Source organism: Schistocerca americana, chromosome 6, assembly GCF_021461395.2.
Source record: "Schistocerca americana isolate TAMUIC-IGC-003095 chromosome 6, iqSchAmer2.1, whole genome shotgun sequence".
Lineage (NCBI taxonomy): Eukaryota > Metazoa > Arthropoda > Insecta > Orthoptera > Acrididae > Schistocerca > Schistocerca americana.
This window is the reverse complement of record NC_060124.1, coordinates 151,478,695-151,493,677: the sequence shown is the minus strand read 5'-3', so window position 1 is coordinate 151,493,677 and position 14,983 is coordinate 151,478,695. Positions and strand designations below refer to the sequence as shown.

The 14,983-nt window shown below is 37.3% G+C and overlaps 1 protein-coding gene across 1 annotated transcript in view; it reads right to left on the bottom strand.

Moving 5' to 3' along the window:
• LOC124619463 (ATP-binding cassette sub-family F member 1) overlaps nucleotides 1–14,983 on the bottom strand; it is an 85,306-nt gene that overhangs the window by 19,962 nt on the left and 50,361 nt on the right. The window contains exons 5-6 of the mRNA XM_047145862.1: nucleotides 9,091–9,323; nucleotides 4,016–4,253 (exon numbers count right to left, since the gene is read on the bottom strand). Of these exons, the coding sequence (XP_047001818.1) occupies nucleotides 4,016–4,253; nucleotides 9,091–9,323 (471 nt within the window). The remainder of the gene's footprint in view (nucleotides 1–4,015; nucleotides 4,254–9,090; nucleotides 9,324–14,983) is intronic.

The following is a 14,983-nucleotide window of genomic DNA, read 5'->3' as shown; positions in this document are numbered from 1 at the left end:
AACACCTTACTCCAATCGTATAGCTCAACAGAGATTATATTCTTATTTTCAAATGCAGTTAATGTCTGATTAATAATTTCAAAGACTGCAGAAGTGGTATTTCTTCCTTGTCAAAAACAATGCTTTTTACTACAAAGGACAATGTTTTTCAGAGTAGTTACTAAACTGTAAGTGAAAAATAGCTTCAAATATTTTGGAAAATATTGTAACAATAGACACTGGCCTATAGTTCTCGGGGAGATGCTTTTCCCTCTTTTTGTATGTAGGTATAACTTTTGAAATTTTGAGCTCCAAATTTTAGGCATTTGTTCACAATAAAAGCAAATGGTTTGCAAATAAATTTATTGTCCTTTCTATTGTATAGTTAGATAGTGAGTAGCGTCCACACTATTCGAGTTAGAAAATTTTGAAACAGTATTTAGTGTAACTATGAGTGTGATGAGAGCCCAATGGAATTCATGTCCTCTACAAAGCTGATCAGTAAGAACATCAATTACTAATATGTGACTGGTTAATTTTAGATCTTGATTCATTTACCATAGTACTTAAGTATTTACTGAGATCTTCTGGTTCAAGCAGAACATCTTTCATTTGGGTAGAAGTGCATATTCCAGGCAGCCCAACATTTGTTTGAAGCTATTTTCATATCCAACTTGAGTGGCAAGTTTAAGTTCGGCTTTATGTTGCTTTTTACATTTCAGGTAAATGTCACACAGATCTGTCTCACATTTTCAATTACTATTACATATGTTTTACAGTGAAAGCATTTTTCCTTGATACCAGCAAGGTCATCAGTGTGCCATTTAAGCTTTTTACCTTTTCTTTTTTGTTTAGAAGTGTTTCTTTTCTGTGGTGAGCAGGAGTATTATAAATCAATATATGTCTTAAAGAAATTATTAAAGAGAGTTTCAACAGTTGAATTATCTGAATCTTACTCATAAACAAAGTCCCTGTTTGCATTTCTAAGGCAGTCTGTGAATAACTTTATATATTCCTCTTTCTGACCTCTAACCCTTCTCATGCTGGGCTTCTTATTTGCAGTCACATAATCTTTATCTGACGGTGTACAGTGCGGTATGTGAGGAGTAGAAGATCATTATCTGCAAAAAATTCATCTGCTATGCTAATAGCATCGAGGTCTCTTGAGAAATTAACTATAATATTGTCCAAACAGGCACTCCCATGTGTTGGGCTATAGTTAGTACAACATAAATTTAATGATCTGATTAGATTTAAATTTGTTTTTGAGTTGGGCTCATCTGAGCCAGACGACTCTACTTTGAAAGCACCACAGACTGCAACATTTGTTTAAAATTTTAAGATTTTTCTCATCACTCTTCAAATTTCTCAATAAATAAATTATCATCACCATCTGGAGATCTATGCAGATTGACAATTATTGTATTCTACTTGGCCAGTCTTATGAAACTAAATTCTCCATTTAATTCAGAGGAACTTACATCTATTTTAGAAAATTTTATGTGTTGTCTGATAAATATTGCAATCCTCCATTTTTTCTCCCATTTCTGCACATTATAGCTGCCAGAATGTACTCGTTACATATAGAAACATCTACTTGATTTTCTGTAAGCCAATGTTCTCAGACACACAATACATCACAATTTTCACCTCACAAAAATGTTCCGCCTCTAATAATTTATTTCCAATATTGCAAATGTTGACCTGTATGAGGGTAAGTAATTTGCATTTGTTTTGTTTTCTCTCTAAGTGATTAGGAAACTGTTTTTTTACATGAAGTATTTGAACTCTGATGACTCTGGAACTAAACTTCTACAATTTTATCTGGAAGAAAGGCTGGATTCTCTTTGACTGTATGATTTGTTGAACTCATTCTTTTATTTGTTCTGAATCTTTTCTCAATTACTCTGTCAACCTGTTCGCACAGAAAAAGTTTCCCTTTGTAATTTAATATAGCCCGTGTCTGATCTGCAAAGATTGATCAATATTGTCTATATCTAAAACATCACAATTATTATACTGTGAACAAGTCTGTACGATTTGGGTGTTTTATGTATGTCTCTGTCGACACATGAACTTTAAGTTAAATTGTATCTTTGGGGTGTTTTAACAACAACTGAATGTTTTGATTTGTTATGCTCCAAGAACATCCTTATACCTGCACAATGTGTGTGTGCTTAATTACATGCTAACTGTTCAAGCCACTTAAACAGCACGGTCAGTGTCTTGTAACGTTATTTTCTTTTGGCTAATATTTTCTAGGACAGCATCCTTTTTTTTGCCCCTGGTTTCACGATTCCAGTAGCTGTGATGTCGCTGTTTACGTCATTTAATACACTAGTTAATTTCCTGTCACGACTGTGCACCAAAAATAGCATATTGCATTTATTACCTCATAGATTTTTGTTTAAATTGCTGCTGTGGTCGTTATTAATACTGCAGTCAGTGTCTGCGCTGCTTTTGTGACAACGTGCTTGCCTTGGCCTTTTGTTGCTGGTGTTATGCACATTATTCTTGTTTGAGTTCTTATTCGAAGCACTAGAATCTGTATCTAGAGTAACAAGTTGCTATTATTGGCATCGTTAGTCACGCATGAGGCACTAGAACACAGTGCACTGGTTGCGTGTTGATCATCTGTTGTTAGTTTTTTCTTTAGTTCTTTGAATTTTTTCATGCAGTCTTCATATTTGGAATATTTTGCAACCAATTCTTCTTTTAGTGCACTGATATCTTCTTCCTTTGGCACCAAAAGAACTTCGAGATTGCTTACAATTAAGCACTCAGCAGATAGTTTTCCTGTTACTATTTTGTGTTTGTTAAATAGGTATTCATGTTCAGAATGTATTTCCACTAGATCTTCTTTTACTGTATCTACTTCCTTTTCCAGCAGTGTTCGGGGGTTCTACTAAATGTTTGATAGATGTAGGGCACTGCCACTGAGCTCCACTGTTTATGAATTTGAGATCTATTTTTGTGCAATTATCATGATACCTAATACTTGCATTCTGTGTAGGCTATAAAATACTTATTACAACCTTTTTGGAGCACATATTACACATGAAATGATCACATAATAACGAATCATAGTCTTTGTCACTATCTTTACTTGGCATCATGTTTTTCAGCAAATCCTTAAATGTGATTACATGTTTATGTCCCACCTCATGCAGACAAAGCATTAAGCACCACAGCATTTTATCTGTTTTATTTTTGTAACATGAGGAATATGCCCTTCTCATATGGTTATTTTAGCCCAGAAGACTTTTAAACCTTACGGTATAAATCTATATACACCTTCTCATTTATATATACATAGTACTACCACTGAGTAATACACTTCTTCTGTAAGCTATTTGATTTTCAACAGCTATTACACACTTTCTAGTCAGGTACTATCTGGAGCTGTTGTCTTTTACAGTTTTAATGCTGTAATAGTCACAGGCACACATGTACTTTGTAGTGGCTTAGTATAATTTTGTTAATGCATAATGATATGTTTTGCTGTACCTATCTAGAGGTCTGAAGATCATGACCCCCCCTCCCCAAAACCAACAGCAATTACATAAAACTAATACATATAGCTGATGGTGTTATTGCTGCAACACATAAACACAAAGTTGTTGACATACAGTGCAGGTATAACCACTCCTCCACCATAGGTCACTAGCCCATTGATGGCAATAAGTAAGAGTGTAACACTCAGCATGGACCTCTAAAGGACACAGTTTTCTTTGACTCATGGGAAACTGAGCAAAATATTAACTCTCAAAATGACAAAGGATAGAAACTGAAGAATAGGGGCCTCAAAAAGCCCACACACAGAGAGTAAGTAACATGTGATGGCACTAAGACCTGTGTCATGTTAAAAGAGGAGACAGATAGGAGAAGATATTTGTGTATACTTATGAAAGAAAAATTATAGACAGCTATTTTTTTTGTAAACATCTGTACAACAATTAAATCACAAAGCTTCCTCAAAGGAAAAAGAGAAAGTAGAAATACAAATAAATCCAAAATAACAGCAATTGATACTTACAGCAGCCTTCTTGGACTGACCATGAGATTTCATCTCCTTCAATCTCTTTTCTTGTTTCTCATATTCCTTTATCCTCTCTTTCAGCTTCTGAGAATACATTTTTTTGAACATACTGTAATTACCCTTGTAATAATACAGCTTCTGCTGATCTAGATGGATTATCTCATTACAGACATTGTCCAAAAAGCTCTGGTCGTGGGACACTATCAACAAGGTCTTCTTCCATCCTTGCAAATAGCTGCAGACATCAAAAAACAAAATTACTTCATTATAATTTAATTAGAAAATGGTAGTGGGGGTGGTGGTGGCAGTGACGGTAAGTAAGTAAGTTTGGATGCTCAACAGAGTTCACCAGCATCCAGTTATGTATGCATGCAAAATGTGTAAGTGTAATACAATATTTAAAATACACAGAATTTTAATTAAAACACACACTTGCAGTCCCTTCAATGAGACCACTACATATTTTTTGACAATATCATCTACACATATATCCATACTCTGTAAACCACTGAAGTGTGTGGCAGAGGGCACTTCCACTTTGTATCACTTTAGGATTTCTTCCCATTCCATTTACATAGGGTGTGTGGGAAGAACGACTACGTAAATGCCTCTGTGCGTGTTGTAATGTGTTTCACTGCCTTTGGAGTCCCTACTGGAGTGATACGCCAGGGGCTGTAGGATACTCCTAGATTCTTCATACTGGTTCTTGAAACTTCTTGAGTAGGGTTTCATAGGATAGCTGACATTCTCTTCAAACATCTGCCACCTCAGCCATGATCTTTCAGGCTAATCTTTGTATCTCCTTGTTGCCCTCAGAAAAGGTGCCCCAATCCAGGGGTCTGAGATATCTACACTTGCTGACCTGAGCAGAGGTGGGATTATTTCTATACATTGGTCAGAGGCCCCAAGACAGCGCAAGGTAGTGCTGAAACTGGATGCTCAAATAAAATAAAAGCTGGAAATTTAGACGGCTGAAGGTATTTTGATTCATCATTTATACTGAACAGCCAAGGTCCCACTACCAACTGTACAAGGATGGAGCTACAGAGACTTGTTTTAAATGTTTGTATGACAATTACCATCCAAAAAATTTATAGCTTCTAACAAAACAAACTTTTTGATACCATTGTACAGTCAATTTAAACAGATTATTTTGTCTTTTTTTAACCAATACATTGGCAGATTTAAATGTTTTAATTATTATTATAGACAAATAAAAAGAATTAAATTCACATGCACAAAGATTCCAAGTAGGACAAGAATGACAGGAAGAAAAAATTACAGCAGCGGAAAAAGTCATCATTAAGGTGATGTGACTAAGGAAGAGAAATGTAAAAAAATACATTTAAACAAATTTATTGGTTAAACATAATAAACAGTCATTTCAATAACGATTTAAAAATAAAAAATTTTAACACACCTAGAGGGTTTCAAACCGACAACCTTCTATATGAGAAGCCCTTACCCTAGAGACACTGGGTGGTGTAATCAACCTCTACTACAATAATTTTTTAAAGCTACTGAGCATCCCATGAAATTATAATTTTTTTCATCAATTACTCACAAATAAGGGTTCAACCGGATGAATGGCTGCAGGGTGTGATACCTGGGACCTTAACCTGTATAGATGACTACAAAAAGTCGATCCCCCTGCTGGGGATCCCTCTGTTAGTGGGATGCTAACAACTGCTTATCTGATCTTTCTAGCAAAAAATACTCTCTTATCCTTATGGATGGATTTATTATTTTAGTAACCATCATTGCTATGATGACATCATGACCACTAATCCCATTGGTAAGGTCAGACCAGTTTGTAGCTGCTGGGTCTCAAATATTTCCATTGCATGTGGGCCGTTGAACTAACTGCTCAAGACTGTTTTCAGAAAACACTGTTTTTAAAAGGCACTTCACAAGGATGCCTGTCTGTACCACCTGCAGTGTAGCTACAGATGTCCCAGTCATTCTTGGTATGGTAAAGTAATCTCCAACTAGTACCGTATGATCTGGATATTTCAACACTACAGAGCTGTAACTTTCATTCAATGATTTTAATTATTCATTTATTACTTGTCATTAGTCAACATTTGTTGAAATACACAGTTTTGACATTACATTTGATAGTGGATCTAAAATTGGGAAACTATGTACATTCAGATTACATTACATGAGGAAAAAAGAGTTATTCTCTACATCATAATTCCTTAACATCATAGTTACTTTCTACTACATTCCAATTCCTTTACATCATAGATACACTTATCAGCTAACAATTTGTGCAGCTGCTTGTTTGCTTAAAGCTACTTTGGACCTTAGACAGCCTAGTAAAGTCTACATCGAGATTGTTTTTATATCTGGCATCGTGGATGTACATCTGTTCTGGAAGGTAAGGTATGTATTTGTTTTTTTTTTTTTTTTTTTTTTTTTTTTTTTTTTATGGAAAGAAGACACGTTTTTATAAACAGAGAAGGTAATGTTAAGATGTTAAGTTCATTAAAGTGCTTTCAACATGATTCTTGGATTTTAATACCTATAACTGCTTTAATTGCTTTTTTCTGCCACATTAACACTGTCTGAGTACCAGATGAGTTGCCTCATAATTTAATTCCGTACTGTAAGTGAGATTCAAAGAAGGCATAATAAGAAGATAAAAGTTGTTTTCTGCTAACTAATGTTTTTAGTTTCCTTAACAAAAAGACTACTCTAGATAGTCTGGTACATAACAGTTCCGTGTGCATGTTCCATGTTAATTTCGGGTCCAGGTGGATTCCTAGAAGTCTTACAGAGTCAGACTCATTTAATTTTTCCTGTAGATTGTGCAAGAAGAAATACATAGTTTCAGTCTTGCTACTGTTGAGTATCAGCTTGTTACTGTGGAGCCATATGGCAGACTTTTCAAGCATTACTTTTGTTTGTTTCTTCACTTCCTCCAATTTGTTATCTGAGGTAAACAGGGTTGTGTCGTCAGCATATATTATTGACTTGTGAAGCATGAAAGTAGGCAAGTCATCATGTATACCAGGAAGAGAAAAGTCCAAGCACTGAGCCTTGTGGCACGCCTCTTACAACTGGTAGGGCATTTGATTGTTGGCTATTTACTATAACTACCTAAAACTGTCACGGCAGAATACTGCAACTGGTAAAAACATCTGATAGTTAAATTCACCTAGACCTGTCACATGCACTAGATAACTTATGTCAGACAATTTCAATCTCTACCGGCACAATATTTATGTCAACTGCAATAAACACTTCGCCTACTGTAGTGTCCAATCTGGCTTTTTCGATATATGTTCCATGCCACACTAAATATTTCAGAGCTTCCTACTTCGGGTTTCCGCCAGCTCTATCCTCACACTAATAGATGAAACATACGTTCATCACTACTTTCCAGAGACAAAGGAGCAGTCAAAACAATAGTGATCAAAGGGAAAAGTTGAGCAAAGAAAGCATTTTCTCAGATTTTCACTAAGTAGTGCTCATAGACTATCTCCAGGGAGACAAAGCCTTTGTCAGACAATATTACAATCCACTAATGAACAAACTGGAGGAGGATGATGTGTGTAAATATGAACATTTAGTTCGGAAAAAAGTTTTCTTTTATCATGGTAACACACTCGCTCACATCTATGAAGCAAAGTTCATGTAATTTTCTGTCTACAATCAATGTGCTTCTGCATCCACTGTATCTTCTGGCTTTGGCTCCATGGAAATATTTTTGTTTCTAAATCTTCAACAATTGTTGCAAGAAGGAAGATTCATATGAAAAATGACAATGAAGCCGAGATAGGGAGATTACTTTATTCAAGGTCTTAAAAAATTTGGAAAACAATTGGGCTTAAAGTTAAAAAAGGGGGTCGTGCATCTGTGGCAAATATAGAGATGAAAAACTGAGCGCTGTATGTGAGAAGAATATTAAGACTGTAATATTAATTTGATGGTATTACTCACTGTTTTTATTCTTGTGGCAGGCACTGCACTGGAAAACAATGTATGCTTACCAGTATCGTTAAATATCAAGTGAAACAGGCACTTTTCCACCGATGGCAACTCCCACATACTTTACAAAATATAAACAAACCAAAGAGTGTGGCTGTTGTTGTCTCCAAAGAGTTTTGTGGAGGCAGAGATTTTCTTTGCTCATGTTTAGTTTTGTGTGGCATTTGTAATAAAATATATATATTACACCCACCCACCCACCCACACACACACACCCACACACTCTCTCTCTCTCTCTCTCTCTCTCTCTCTCTCTCTCTCTCTCCCCCCCACCTCCAATCCTCCCCCCCCCCCCCCCCCCCCCCCCTTAGCCTCTCCGTGAGTATACTATCCTGTTTACTGAGCAATGAGAAACATGCCAAAGATTGGTGTAGATTTTGTAAATAGCATAAGAAAATTTTGCAATGTAAATAATAATAATTTTATAAAGAAAGTAATGTAATATATATTTTTTATTACGAATGCCACACAAAACGAAAAATGAGCAAAGAAAATTTCTGCCTCCACAAAACTCTTTGGAGAAAACAACAGCCACACTATCTGGTTTGTTTATATTTTGTGAAGTACAGTATGTGGGAGTCGCCATCGGTGGAAAAGTGCCTGTTTCACTTGATATTTAACGACACTGGTAAGCATTCATTATGTTTTCCAGTGCAGTGACTGCCACAAGAATACAAACAGTGAATAATACCATCAAATTAATATTACAATCTTAATATTCTTCCCACATAAAGTGCTCACTTTTTTGTCTCTGTATTTGCACAGATGCACGACCCCCACAATACTCCAAACTAAATTGTATCATCTGATGGTCAATCACCAGGCGATTCAAAACCAGTCATGAATAAATAAAAATTGAAGAAAAAACGGTGATTGATTGCAGTAATTCCTGAAACCTTTAACAAGACAGTTCAGTGTCCCAAATCCAGAATGGATAAAAGTTTAAAAAATCTATTAAATCTTGTGCTCCCAATCAGTAGAGATTTTACTGTACCTTGTACACTGTAAGGAACTATGTTACATTAATTACAGTGCCACTTTGATACCAGTTCAGCAAAAAAATTCTTATAACTCACTTATCAAGCCAAATCACAGCATTCAAATCAAGGTGATTCGTTGGTTCATCCAACAACAGAAGGGTAGGCTCAATAAAGAGAGCACGTGCAAGAGACACTCTCATTCGCCAACCTCCTGAAAAATTCTTTGTAGCACGGTCCTGCATTTCTCTTGAGAAACCCAAACCAGCCAGAATACGTCTAGCTCTTGGTTCTGCTGAATCTGCACCTATTGCCTTCAGCTCTTCGTACACCTGTAATTCACATTTGAAAAAAATTTTCATTTGCACACAAGTAATCTTACTGTATTAACTGATACTGAAAAGTTACTTTCTTCATAACATAAGTATGACAGCATATTATATACACTTGGTTCAAAAATTAAGGTACCGCCACACACACACACACCTCATTTCAGAAGCAGTTACCATAATTTCCCTCATAAATACAACAAATCACCACTGAAATCAAAGAGATAAACTGCATCAATCTTCCATGATTGCTCAATGTCAGCACACTTACCATTCCTATTGGTTGCAAAGAACTGTTAAACACCTAAGTTTTTCTTCGAAGGTCTGGAGAGAGATCACATTATGCCTCGTGCACACTGCATGGTGATAGTGAAATAACTCCCACTTTAATCTCTCATTAGCAACTAATAAACTTCATGTGCAAGTGGTATTTTCAAGTTACTAAATAGTTAATAGCTTGTATTTCTAACTTTAAAAGATTGTAGGGAATTTTCAGCTATGGCTAATGTCAAGTATGGAGGAGGGGCAACTTGCTTTGTCAAAAACCTCACTATACTGGCAACTGCCCAGGCTTTACAGAAAGAGGACGTCAACACGAAAGCACAAGAAATTGTATCTTTATGAAAATAACAAGCAGTAAGTGAAAGTGAGATACCAGGTAAGTGCATGTCCTCAGAATCTAACCACAGCTGTGCTTTAACCACCTCTAATAATTTGAACTGTTTTTGAGGTTAGTGGCAATGAGATGGACTTGATAAAAATGCAGCATTCTGAAACTCCATTAATCAGAGCTGTATAGAGAAAATTACACTGAGCCTTATTCTGTGAAAATTGAAAGAGTGATAGATAATACTTGTTGCCTTCATCCTATGGCCATAGTTAACTGATTCATTCCAGTTTTCTAGAAAAGAAAGATCAAATCCTAAATAATCTGAAACTTTGCCACAACAGAATAAAAATTGAAAACTGGAGATCCAGAAACTATAAATTTATTAATTGAATCAACACTATCAACATCCAGAAGCAAGACTCCATATATCCCAACTTAACTATATATGCAAATAAGAAAAATAATAGCTTTCAAAGGGGTCAGATCAAAAATAATAATAATGAATGAGAAAATTTTAGGACATTTATTCCATTTACAAAAATATACAGTGTGATAGTAGTTTTAGTTTTAACTATGACAAGAACATTGAGAATGAGTTTAATAAATATCAAGCTACCCGCAGAACAGAATGAATTTTCACTCTGCAGTAGAGTGTGCACGGATATGAAACTTGCCGGCAGATTAAAACTGTGTGCTGGACTGAAACTCAAACTGAGGACCTTAACTTTCATGGGCAAGTGCTCTACCAACAGAGCTACCCTAGCACCACTCATGACCCGTCCTCACAGCTTTACTTCCACCAGTACCTCATCTTCTACCTTCCAAACTTCACAGAAACTCTCCTGCGAACCTTGCAAGACTAGCACTTCCGGAAGAATGGATATTGCAGAGATATGGCTTAACCACAGCCTGGATGATACTTCACAACCAGATGACACATAGGCAGGTGAACCACCTGCTAAATCGTGCCACTAGGTGCTGAAACACTGTTGGTGTTAACTTTCTGCAATGCAGCAGCCAGCTGTAGCAGTAGGCTGGGTACCCACGTGCCATGGCACAGTGCTGTGCTTCTGCAACCACCTAAGTTACAGGAGGTGTACTCCTGTCACAACACAGGTGGCCTATGTGACTAGAAATTCTCCTTGTTGAGCTACAAGTAGCACTTGTTCCTAGACTTCTGACTTCTGTTGATGCTGTGACAGTCTCCATGTCAGCTGATTGTCCAATGTGGAGCCGAACAATTTCAACCTCACCAAGCAATGATTTCAGCTAGGTGAAGCTGCTGCAGAGGAAGCATGCCACTGTCTCTATGACCACTCGCACTTCCACGGTACAGACATAGACCTTTTGTGTGGAAGTCATGCTGAATGAAGAATGTCAATAGCAACTGAGCTTTCCTGACTCCAAACTCCCTGTGGTACTGGCAGAACCCACAGTTCCCGCACATGTCATACTGGGGCAGAAGCAGCCTTTCTGGCCAGTACTAGTGTCCAAGTTGACTGCTGCTCCACTGTGTACTGCACTGAGGTGCGGCGCCACCATATTTTGACCCTGAAAGCCACTTGGCAGATTGGGTACTATTACAGAATATTAAGAAAGCTCAATGGGAAGTATGCAAGACAACCTAATTTCAAAACACCTTTAAACACGATGATTCGAAAAATGTGAGAAATTTCAATGACAATATCAGAACTGCAATACTGGATGCAGTGGTCCATTCAATTTTTTAAAAATCAGTACACTTCAATAAAAGAGGCTTCCTTGTTGCTAGTGGAATTCAGACAGTTCTAAATTAATTGTCAGAAGATGACTTGTATTCCATATATACAGCAAAAATCCTCTGGATAATTACCTTAAACTTTGGAAAACTCAGACACAAATTTAAAAGATTCATAAAACAACAACAACAAAAAAAGGATCATTAGCATCCTGTCTGATCACCTTCATCCATTCATATCCATTGTGCATTCTGGCAGATTTGGGCAATTCCCGCAGGACAATGAGACACCATAAAAGTCCAGAACTGCCACAGAGCGGCTCCAGGAACACTCTTCTGGGTTTAAATACTTCCGCTGGCCAATAAACTCCCCAGACATGGACGTTGTTGAGCATCTATGGGATGCCTTACAATGTGCTGTTCAGAAGAGATCTCCAACCCCTCATACTATTACAGATTTATGGACAGCCCTGCAGAATTCATGGTGTCAGTTCCCTCCAGCACTAGTTCAGACATTAGTCGAGTCCATGCCACATCGTGCTGCAGCACTTCTGCATGCTCACGGGGGCCCTACATGATATTAGGCAGGTGTACCATTTTCTTTGGCTCTTCAGTGTATATGAGGTATGGTAGTGTGTCAAGAAAATAAGAACCAGATTTTCATCTGTAGGAAATACTTTCAAACAGATTGAGGAATCATGCTTAAAAGCATTTATCGACAGACTGGATGCTCCAGTGTGTGTTGTGTGTGTGTTTGAGGTTTACGGGCGCTAAACAGCGAGGTCATCAGCGCCCATGGATGCTCCAACAGTGGATCTAACTTTCAATATAGCAATTGCTGGCTATTCACATCACTTTTTTGGTCAACCATTTCAATATCCAAAAATGAAAAATATTACACAATGCTGCAGGCTCCTCCTTACCGTAAGGTGACATAAAACAATGATAAGGGAATCTTTTCTTCTTTAATTTGGACTCCTTCTCAGTTGGTCATTATAATGGGATAACTGTATGCTTCAACATAGAATACTATTCCATTTAAACCTTGGTTCCATGACAAAAAGCTCTGAAGGAAATTAATAACAAATGTTATTCAAATGCATTTCAGTTGTGGGTATTTTCCCTGCACACCTCATCATACTCTAATCTTGAATTTTCCTTATTGTATTTGTGCCAAATTCTCCTATAATGAACTGAATCTTATTTTCTCAGCTTATTTTGACACAGTGTTCAATAACAGGTTTTTATTGAAGATTTGAGGAAAGTCTGTGTATTTCTCCCACCAAATACCAAATTAAGAAACAAAATGATAATGCACCGGCTCACATGTCATTTCTCTTTTTTTTTGCTAAAAAAAAATACTGTACTGATGCTCTAGCCTCCATATTCATCAAACCTGGCCCTACAATAACAAATGTAACCTACCTTTGACAATGTAAAGTGACTGGATAGATAAAATATCTGTAGGAGCACACACACACACACACACACACACACACAAGAAGGTTATAGTTATGCAAACTTTCAGAGCCAATGGCTCCTTCTTCTGGTGAAAGGGTTGTAGGGGAAGGAAGAGGGGCAAAGGAAAAGGACTGGATAGGTTTAGGAAAAGGGGTACATTTTGAAAATGTCACCCAGAACTGCAGGACAGGGGTGACTTACCGGATGGGATGAGAGGAATATCTGGTAAGTCTCCCGACCTGCAGTTCTGGGTGACTATTACAAAATCTAGCCCTTTTACTACACCTCTAGTACTTTTCCTTCACCCCTCTTCTTTCCCCTTCAACTCTTCTGCCCAGGAACAGCCCCTGGCGCTGAATTATTTTGTGTGTGTGTTCTCCTGTTGCCGATTGGTGAGTAGATGCTTTTATCTGTCCTATTACACTAAACTAGGTCCTAAGCAATGTCATTGTTCCCATTAATAAAGAAACCTTACAGGTCACCATTTTATAAACGTGGATGAGATTAACAACACTCGAAACAAGGCCCCAGGAGTAGACAACATTCCATTAGAACTACTGACGGCCTTGGGAGAGCCAGTCCTGACAAAACTCTACCATCTGGTGAGCAAGATGTATGAGACAGGTGAAATACCCTCAGACTTCAAGAAGAATATAATAATTCCAATCCCAAAGAAAGCAGGTGTTGACAGATGTGAAAATTACCGAACTATCAGTTTAATAAGTCACGGCTGCAAAATACTAACGCGAATTCTTTACAGACGAATGGAAAAACTAGTAGAAGCCTACCTTGGGGAAGATCAGTTTGGATTCTGTAGAAATATTGGAACACATGAGGCAATACTGACCTTATGGCTTATCTTAGAAGCTAGATTAAGGAAAGGCAAACCTACGTTTCTAGCATTTGTAGACTTAGAGAAAGCTTTTGACAATGTTGACTGGAATACTCTCTTTCAAATTTTGAAGGTGGCAGAGGTAAAATAAAGGGAGCAAAAGGCTATTTACAATTTGTATAGAAACCAAATGGCAGTTATAAGAGTCGAGGGGCATGAAAGGGAAGCAGTGGTTGGGAAGGGAGTGAGACAGGGTTGTAGCCTATCCCTGATGTTATTCAATCTGTATATTGAGCAAGCAGTAAAGGAAACAAAAGAAAAATTCGGAGTAGGTATTAAAATCCATGGAGAAGAAATAAAAACTTTGAGGTTCGCCAATGACATTGTAATTGTGTCAGATACAGCAAAGGACTTGGAGGAGCAGTTGAATGGAATGGACAGTGTCTTGAAAGGAGGATATAAGATGAACATCAACAAAAGCGAAATGAGGGTAATGGAATATAGTCGAATTAAGTCGGGTGATGCTGAGGGAATTAGATTAGGAAATGAGACACTTAAAGTAGTAAAGGAGTTTTGCTATCTGGGGAGCAAAATAACTGATGATGATCGAAGTAGAGAGGATATAAAATGTAGATTGGCAATGGCAAGGAAAGCATTTCTGAAGAAGAGAAATTTGTTAACATCTAGTATAGATTTAAATGTCAGGAAGTCGTTTCTGAAAGTATTTGTGTAGAGTGTAGCCATGTATGGAAGTGAAACATGGACGATAAATAGTTTAGACAAGAAGAGAATAGAAGCTTTCGAAATGTGGTGCTACAAAAGAATGCTGAAGATTAGATGGGTAGATCACATAACTAATGAGGTGGTGTTGAATAGGACTGGGGAGAAGAGAAGTTTGTGGCACAACTTGACTAGAAGAAGGGATTGGTTGGTAGGACATGTTCTGAGGCATCAAGGGATCACCAATTTAGTATCGGAGGGCAGCGTGGAGAGTAAAAATCATAGAGGGAGACCAAGAGATGAATACACCAAGCAGATTCAGA